The following is a 10,000-nucleotide window of genomic DNA, read 5'->3' as shown; positions in this document are numbered from 1 at the left end:
ATGTAAAATAGTCCATGTTATTACAGCCAAGTTCTCTTGTTCAAAGTAGTTACAGTGTTCAGAAACACTTTTGATCATTCATGATCCACACCTGTCTGTTATATAGTTTTATAAAAGTTATTTTAAAAAAATTAAATAAATAATAATAAAAAAAATCATAAAAGTTATGGAAAGTACACAAAATCCATCTATCAAAACAGATTATAGATTAAGTCACACACATACATATGTATATATGTGTGTGTATGTATATATATATATATATATATATATATATATTTTTATTGTGTGTGTGTGTGTGTGGATATATATATATATATACACATATATACACACACATATATATACACACACACACACAAACACACACATATGTATGTATATATACATACATATATACATATACATATATACATATATATATATATATATATATATATATATATATATATATATATATACACACACACACACACATATATTGGGGGGGGGGGGGGGGGGGCATGCGTCATGATAGGGGAGGCTTAGGGCGGTTTTAGTTACAAAAGGTTGAGAAGCTCTGGTCTACTAGTATAGTCTGAAATGGAACAGCGGCGGGTTTTTTTACTAACCGGAAGTATAAGCCGTTTCCCTTCCGACGGCACACGACGTCAAGCACGTGTTAATGCGCCGCTCCTCGAATACCCAGACTGCCCGCGGTCCCTATGAGACGGAGGCGTGATCGTCGAGTGACGGCGGAAGAAAGGGTGCGATTCGAGTCCTCGGACACAGGCGAGCGTTTTCGATTAAACGCCGTGAAGGAGACTGCGACCTGCAAAGTGGAGCCCGTGTAGCACGAGAGAGATGCACGAGCACAAACCTGCGTGGGCATCCAAAATGCTCCGCGGTGCGCAAGGGGAACGGGCGCGGATCGCTTAAGAGGTTTCGTTTATGTCGGGATTATGGCCATCGGATGCTGTATTCGCAGCGCGCTTGCAGTGGCAGTTCTGTTGTTTATCAGAACGGGAGAGATCCGTGTTAGTGACGAGGCCGCGCTGCTCCTCTTTCTTATATATATATATATATATATAAATCTGAACAGAGCTGTGTTAAAAAAACGTCAGACTAAAACTTTAACACACTCAGTTTGTGGATTTTATTTAAAACAATATCCGATTTATCCGATTATGAAAATGATCGTTAGGTGCAGCCCTACTACTCACAGCATTCCGGCAAGGACGCGCTGGAGAAAGATGGAAGTACACACCTCGTTTGTGGAGCCATCCCTCCTTCACGATCACCACGTCTGTCATGCTGGACGGAGGAAGACGGTCAGCGTCTCAGAGGGAGAGCGGCAGCTCCGAAGCCCACGATCTCCTTCACTTGGGCAAGGAGCCTCTTCTCAAAGGTTACCTGGACGAGCACAGATCAGAATACACCTCCGTGTTTAATAAATCACGTTTACAAAAACACGTTAAATACAGTTTGTGCTGTATGAGAAACCCATGTGCTTCCAAACACACACACACACACACGTTGGAAAACTCTCTCCACACCCACACAGCACAATGGCGTGATGCGGCCCAGCGCCAAGCGGAGCTACCGTGAGGCCCCGAAGCGCTTTATTCCTCTTACGCCACAGCCATTTCAAGACATAATTGCACATCCATCATACTTTTAACCACTTATAGTTGCTTGCAATTTTGTGAAACATCTGCGGGACAAGTTAGTTCCTGTTATCACTCGCAACACATCAGCTATAAACAGCAGTTCCCCTCTCAGCCTCGCTTTTCTCTCTTAAAGTTAAAAGGACCCCCCCCCCCCTATTTATTTATTTATTTATTTATTTATTTATTTATTTTTTTTAAAAGCAGCTCGTCATGTTCGATATACAGGAACGTCCTCGGGCCTGAAGACCTTCCCCGTGAATGGCGATTATTTGTGAATCGTATTAGAACGAGTGCACTGATATAATCCTGTGCTTTGAGTCACAGTCAGAACCACACAACCTCAACGCTCCGCCTGGAGAATCCGACAGTGCTGTGGTGCGTTACACTTCCAAAACTGCCAGCACGGTCCTCTGTATCATCGCTGCTACTTCCACCAATAATATTACATATACACAGTCGTGCCTAAAAGTTTGTACACCCCGTGCAGATCTGCTACATCTTAATACTGTTCTAACAAAATAAGACGGATCGAAAAAATAATCCCACGGGTTTTATTTAGATCTGTCCCGAAGAAGCCATTTCACATATCCCATGTTTACACAGAGTCCCACAAGACAAGATAATAGCGGAATTTATTTCAAATAAAAATTTTTTTTATCTGATTCAAAAGTTTACACACCCTTGATTCTTAATACTGTGTGTGGTTACCTGGGATGTTTGTTTTGTTTTGTATTGTTTTCCTCCTCGGAGACATGCAACTCTCTTATTTAGTATCTGAAGGGCAGTACTAAACGGGGGAAAAAAAAGATCTTTAAACAATTTACACATTTAAAAAAAAACAACATGAATGTGTGTGAAAATCCCAGGAGTTTAGTCGTTTCTGAAATACTCCAACCAGCCCATCTGCTCCCAACATCATCTGTATTATCATACGTAATACGTACGTGACATCGGATCACCCCCCCCGCCCGAGTATAACATCCTTGTCTCGTTCGTTTAACTGGGTTCTCTCTCGGATTGATGCGGAAAGGGAAAATTCTGAAGAAGACTTTAAGCACTACTGTAAGTTGGTGTGCAAGTCAGAGTAGGCGGATGCATCGTTTGACCGTCGGCGGCGACCTCACGCTAAATTATCTGGAATTCGAAATAACAAGCGCGATTTCCTGAGTTATGACGAAAAGATAACGTTACTCATAAAGTTTCATACACGCTGGCTTGCGTTTCTGACTGATGTCCTCGATCATCGGGACTGATAAAATAAATAAATAAATAAATAAATAAAAAAGCGACGCCTGAAGGCTTGCACGATCATTGCTGAAGTGCATAACATATCCCTGATGCCAGATTATTATTATTATTATTATTATTATTTTGAAATCAGCTTTACCTGTTCATTTGTGTTAGGAGTACTTAATAGTCATACTTAAATGACTAAGTTCAAAAGCCAAGAAATAAAAGAACAAGCCTAAAAATATCAGCCCGAGCGCACAGGATAAGCCGGAAATAAATATATAAACATCTCTGTGCACTTGGTGTAGCGTGATCTCCGTGGAGAACTACGGCACCAGAATCCCCGCACCTGTTTCCCAGTGGGGGGATGTTTCAATTTGCACCATAATTTGATCATTTGTTCATTTCTAGGCATAACCAACGACAAGGAAATGCTCAATTACCATCCAATTTATCTTCATCTAACGTAGCAACAGCTGGGTTTTTTTTTTGCTTTTTTTTTTTTAAGTATGTAGTTGCCTGTAGTATTTAAAGGGTCATGAAACCGCCTTCTTTCGGCTCAAGTCTACCTCTCGATGTTTTTGAAAAATGCGGTTTAAATGGACGTGGATGGCCGTGCGAAGAAGGGAGGGGGCGTGGCAGAGAAAGGCAGGGGAGGGAGAAGGGGGCGGGCCTTCAGAACACTCACAATAAAGAAAAAAAAGTTTTGCAGATGAGGCAGCAGTACGCAGGGCTCTGATGAGGCAGAGGACTTCTCTCCTCCTGAATCCCCGGGGCTAAATGGAGACACGATAGACAGCAGTGCAGGTCCTCTACCCTGTCTATGTGAACCGTTAGACCTTGGCATGACTGTGGAGGAAAAGAAAACAAAACCGGAGGCAGCGTGGATGGGAGAAGTGTCGGAATGGGAGCTAGCTAATAGGCTCGAGCTTTACGATTAAAAGGTCTTCCCTTTGACGTGGATTCTCGTCCTACGCTTTTGTACGTGACGGCCCGTTGCGCTTTAATTAGCTCAAAAGGCAAGTAAAACTGTCGTGGTTAAAATTAATCACACGCCTCATTCGGAGGGATGGAAAAGTCCTCGGGACCGAGTACCACACCACCGTGTAGACGCAAACTGCTTCCACCCGCGCTAAGCTGGCAACACTGGTTTGCACTGACAGCTAGAGAAAACGCCGGCGAAGCTCCGCCTCTCCCCGGCGAAAAGAAAACGCAGAGAGAGAGAGAGAGAGAGAGAGAGGGAACGCGGGGTTTTCCACTTGTGCACATTCGATTTGAAAAAGCAATCAAATACACAGAGCACCCAAATGATGCCCTGCCCGTGTTTGGTTTCCTTCTTGAAAACAACTTGCGCCCGGCTTCCCCTCTCTCCACGCCCCCCCAGTGTTGAGGACCGCTGTTCTAGATAAACAATCGGCGGTTTCTCTCATTTTCTTCCCGCGAGAAAAGCGGACACCTCATCTGTTAAGCGCAGGGACGCACCTGAGTACGCACACTGCACTGAACGCTGATGCGGATCGACTACAACGGCAGAAGACCGTATCGGGTTCCACCTCTGTCGGCCAAGGACGGGAGTCGGAGGCTACTAGCGGGCACGGGCGCACGGGCGCACGGTCTCTCAAACCGTTTCGGAGAGACCTGTGCCGACTGTAGCCTCAGACTCCTGTTTGACGTGCTGTGTGTTCTGTTCCGAGCTTTTCTGCTCACCACGGGGGTAAAGTGTGGCTATTTAAGTTCCTGCAGACTTCCTGTCCACTCGAACCAGAACCAGTCCGGCCGTTCTCCTCGGACCTCTCACCAGAACGGTGTTTTCGCAGTTCCGAAGAACTGACACAGATTTTTTTTTGTAGGGCTGCACAAACAAACAAACAAACAAACAAACAAACAAACAAATAAATAAATAAATAACGATAAACTCAATAGGGCCGGGTAAAAAAAAAAAGATCCGTTCTCCGATCTTAATCGGTCTTCAGTTTAACGGAACGACGTGGATTCAGGAGATCCCCGGATCGTTTCTTAATGCGCGCGCTTTATCTAGAGGATGTGCATATTATCGATAGCTCTCCTCTCGTCCTCCACACGTCGCCATCTTTCACATCCCGGATTCTGAGAAGGCTTTAATTTCTTAAACACGTTCCACGTTGTTAATGAGTTTTACTGTTGCACGTTTACAAATGTTTTCATTCCATTTTTTTTTTTTACAGTAATGTGCAGTTTGTGCTTACCGTGTGCGCTGATGCACATATTTATGATTTCTTGTCACGATGCTTGCTACTCAAAGTAAAAGTAAAAAGTCATTAAACATGATTAATTATGTCATGATTAATTATGTCAGTACCCCCCCCAGTCAGTGACATCACTGTGGATTACACCCCCCCCCAGTCAGTGACATCACTGTGGATTACACCCCCCCCCAGTCAGTGACATCACTGTGGATTACACCCCCCCCCCAGTCAGTGACATCACTGTGGATTACACCCCCCCCCCAGTCAGTGACATCACTGTGGATTACACCCCCCCCCCAGTCAGTGACATCACTGTGGATTACACCCCCCCCCAGTCAGTGACATCACTGTGGATTACACCCCCCCCCCAGTCAGTGACATCACTGTGGATTACACCCCCCCCCCAGTCAGTGACATCACTGTGGATTACACCCCCCCCCCCAGTCAGTGACATCACTGTGGATTACACCCCCCCCCCCAGTCAGTGACATCACTGTGGATTACACCCCCCCCCCAGTCAGTGACATCACTGTGGATTACACCCCCCCCCCCCAGTCAGTGACATCACTGTGGATTACACCCCCCCCCCCCAGTCAGTGACATCACTGTGGATTACACCCCCCCCCCCCAGTCAGTGACATCACTGTGGATTACACCCCCCCCCCAGTCAGTGACATCACTGTGGATTACACCCCCCCCCCCCCCCCAGTCAGTGACATCACTGTGGATTACACACCCCCCCCCAGTCAGTGACATCACTGTGGATTACACCCCCCCCCCAGTCAGTGACATCACTGTGGATTACACCCCCCCCCCAGTCAGTGACATCACTGTGGATTACACACCCCCCCCCAGTCAGTGACATCACTGTGGATTACACCCCCCCCCCCCAGTCAGTGACATCACTGTGGATTACACCCCCCCCCCCCAGTCAGTGACATCACTGTGGATTACACCCCCCCCCCCCAGTCAGTGACATCACTGTGGATTACACCCCCCCCCCCCCAGTCAGTGACATCACTGTGGATTACACCCCCCCCCCCCCCAGTCAGTGACATCACTGTGGATTACACCCCCCCCCAGTCAGTGACATCACTGTGGATTACACCCCCCCCCCAGTCAGTGACATCACTGTGGATTACACCCCCCCCCCAGTCAGTGACATCACTGTGGATTACACCCCCCCCCCCCCAGTCAGTGACATCACTGTGGATTACACCCCCCCCCCAGTCAGTGACATCACTGTGGATTACACCCCCCCCCCCCAGTCAGTGACATCACTGTGGATTACACACCCCCCCCCAGTCAGTGACATCACTGTGGATTACACACCCCCCCCCAGTCAGTGACATCACTGTGGATTACACCCCCCCCCCAGTCAGTGACATCACTGTGGATTACACCCCCCCCCCCCAGTCAGTGACATCACTGTGGATTACACACCCCCCCCCAGTCAGTGACATCACTGTGGATTACACACCCCCCCCCAGTCAGTGACATCACTGTGGATTACACCCCCCCCCCCAGTCAGTGACATCACTGTGGATTACACCCCCCCCCCCCAGTCAGTGACATCACTGTGGATTACACCCCCCCCCCCAGTCAGTGACATCACTGTGGATTACACCCCCCCCCCAGTCAGTGACATCACTGTGGATTACACCCCCCCCCCCCCCAGTCAGTGACATCACTGTGGATTACACCACCCCCCCCCAGTCAGTGACATCACTGTGGATTACCAAGCCCCCCCCCCCAGTCAGTGACATCACTGTGGATTACACCCCCCCCCAGTCAGTGGCATCACTGTGGATTACACCCCCCCCCCCAGTCAGTGGCATCACTGTGGATTACACCCCCCCCCCAGTCAGTGACATCACTGTGGATTACACCCCCCCCCCCCCAGTCAGTGGTATCACTGTGGATTACACCCCCCCCCCCCCCAGTCAGTGACATCACTGTGGATTACACCCCCCCCCCAGTCAGTGACATCACTGTGGATTAAGTTCGTCCTCCGCCAATAGAAAACCCCGCTGCAGATCGAATCAAGCGCTTCCTGAATTTGCAGCCAATCACCGTAGAGTGGCGCAGGGATGGCGTCATTTTGTAGCTTTTTAGCGCTCGAGCTGCCAGTTTCGGGGAAATCGTGACACTGGCACGATGCTAAACGGCACTACAGAGGTTGTCGGTGGACATTAAAACCTCGTCGCGGCGAACAGGAAAAAATAAACTTTGCAGATTACACCATCGTGTGTCGATTCGCGTCTCGTCACGATAATCGCATCGCTACGCGCGTAAACTAACAGTCTAGTGTGAGATTATTGAAAATCGAGTGCAAAATCTTTATGGTCTATGATCTATGATGGCCCAGCCCTGCATCACTCTGTACAGTGCTGATAGGCGTATGCTCTTGGCAGCTGGTAATTTTGTAGCGTGGTTAAACAGGGGCATATTCCAAAACACGGTTTCCTTAGCTGATGAAAGAAGAGGACTTCGTTGGCTGACACAAGCGAAGACAGAAAAGTGTTGCGTGCCTGCTCACTCACTTCATGTCGACCTTCTATTCGCGGGACCCGAAACGCTCATTCCTATCGCGTTAGGACGTTAAACTTCTAGGGCACTTTGGGGTAAAGAAAGATTAAAAAAAGAAAAAAAAAAAAAAAAAAGGTTCAATGGTGAGAGAACAGGAAATCTGAAGTGACTAGGCACGCTAAGTACTCACACCACCAGCCCGCAACTTTCGACTTTCATGCACTGAACACGATTAATTAGCCACTTCCACGTACTATACCGTCGGTCTCTCCTACTCAGCATGCCAGGCAGCTTTCTGATCAGCCACACGGTCTCGAAAGGAAGCCCTACTTCATGACGAAGCAGTTTCGTCAAGACTTTCGCATGCACGACACTGTACGGAAAGCTCAACTTGACAACTCATAAACACCGAGCAATAAAACATACCTACTTTTACACGCTTCATTCGGAAGTATCGGATATTTAGACTCCGTCCCGATCGGTGGTATTCGTCAGCGTTCTTAGTCTCAGAAATAAAGAACATAAAATTATTAGCAACGCACCGATACTAAATTTCTCAGCCGATACCGATAACCGATTATTCAGAGTGACACCGGCCGATACCGATAACCGATACCGACGGTTCCGGCTTTTATACCTGACTGGTCTCATAAACAGAGAACACATTACTCTAATTAACACGAACACTTGAACTCAATTCTGAAGATTACAGTAAGATTTCTTAACTTATTGAATGTTATTCATTCATATTAACATTGACTGAACTCTAATAAACCTCCTGTTAGTCTCACATTCACTCACCACTAACACAAGCATTTCTACTGGTCATATACAACATCGACTTTGTCATATATTAACATTAACTGGATATGAAATGTACTACTCTACAAATATATTTCTCTGCGCAATACATACTTTCTCAACTCATCTTCATTTAAATCTTTCAACAGTGTACTGGAGCGTGAAATCAGCACGAGCAGCACGGCCGGAAAAATAAATAAATAAATAAATAAATAAATTTAGAGAAAAGATATGTAGGACAAAAACGTAGAAAAAATAAACCCCTAGAAAATACATTTAAAAAAAAAATCATTTAAATATAGATTTAAAAATATTAAATAAATATTATAAAATAAATATTAAAGTTAATTTTAAAAAATTATTTAACTGTTTTTTAAAAAAAAAAAAAAGAAAAAAAAAAAGAGAAAAATTTAGAGAAAAAATATGTAGGACAAAAACGTAGAAAAAATAAACCCCTAGAAAATACATTTTTTTAAAAATCATTTAAATATAAATTTAAAAATATTAAATAAATATTATAAAATAAATATTAAAGTTAATTTTAAAAAATTATTTAACTGTTTTTTAAAAAAAAAAAAAAGAAAAAAAAAAAAGAAATTTAGAGAAAAAATATGTAGGACAAAAACGTAGAAAAAATAAACCCCTAGAAAATACATTTAAAAAAATCATTTAAATATAAATTTAAAAATATTAAATAAATATTATAAAATAAATATTAAAGTTAATTAAAAAAAAATATTTAACTGTTTTTAAAAAAAAAAGAAAAGAAAAAAAAAAGAAAAAGAAATTTAGAGAAAAAATATGTAGGACAAAAACGTAGAAAAAAATAAACCCCTAGAAAATACATTTTTTTAAAAATCATTTAAATATAAATTTAAAAATATTAAATAAATATTATAAAATAAATATTAAAGTTAATTTAAAAAAATTATATAACTGTTTTTTTTAAAAAAAGAAAAAAAAAAAAAGAAAAATTTAGAGAAAAAATATGTAGGACAAAAACGTAGAAAAAATAAACCCCTAGAAAATACATTTTAAAAAATCATTTAAATATAAATTTAAAAATATTAAATAAATATTATAAAATAAATATTAAAGTTAATTTTAAAAAAATTATTTAACTGTTTTAAAAAAAAAAAAAAAAAAAAAAAAAAAGTAGAAAAGTTGTTTAAAATAAATTTAGACTCGACGGCGAACCCGGTGTAAAAGCGCTCCTTCATCTCATTTACTAATCATATAACACACCTGATTTTCGCAAAATGTTCTCGGTCACTGACCTACTGGACTAGCACGAGGATGTGTTTACGAAAGCGACTCCAAAGCATTTCTGTACGTCGTGTTGGATAAGCGCGTCTACTAAATGCGGTAAAGGTAATGAAGATGCGCGATTCAAAAGACAGTATAGTCCATATATAAAAGGAGAGTAATCCGTGCGAACGGGAGGATTTGAAGGAGTCGAGGTTTACATTAGTTAATCTTCCTCTGCCTAAATTAACACGCCCTCGGGAGCACGGGTAGGATATGGAGGTTTTGACGGGATTTTCCCTGATGCCACGGTTCTCATAT

The 10,000-nt window shown here is 43.4% G+C and overlaps 1 protein-coding gene across 2 annotated transcripts in view; it reads right to left on the bottom strand.

Annotated features, from left to right (window-relative positions):
• akt1 (v-akt murine thymoma viral oncogene homolog 1) overlaps positions 1-10,000 on the bottom strand; it is a 79,186-nt gene that overhangs the window by 55,217 nt on the left and 13,969 nt on the right. Inside the window, exons 2-3 of one of the 2 annotated variants that reach the window (XM_017475585.3) lie at positions 2,358-2,436; positions 1,247-1,392 (exon numbers count right to left, since the gene is read on the bottom strand). In XM_017475585.3, coding sequence (XP_017331074.1) covers positions 1,247-1,292 — 46 coding nt within the window. In that variant the 5' untranslated portion in view covers positions 1,293-1,392; positions 2,358-2,436. The remainder of the gene's footprint in view (positions 1-1,246; positions 1,393-2,357; positions 2,437-10,000) is intronic. The other variant, XM_017475584.3, reaches the window with a different exon arrangement.

Source organism: Ictalurus punctatus, chromosome 9 (genome assembly GCF_001660625.3).
Source record: "Ictalurus punctatus breed USDA103 chromosome 9, Coco_2.0, whole genome shotgun sequence".
Classification (NCBI taxonomy): Eukaryota; Metazoa; Chordata; class Actinopteri; order Siluriformes; family Ictaluridae; genus Ictalurus; species Ictalurus punctatus.
This window is presented reverse-complemented; position numbering and strand designations above follow the sequence as displayed.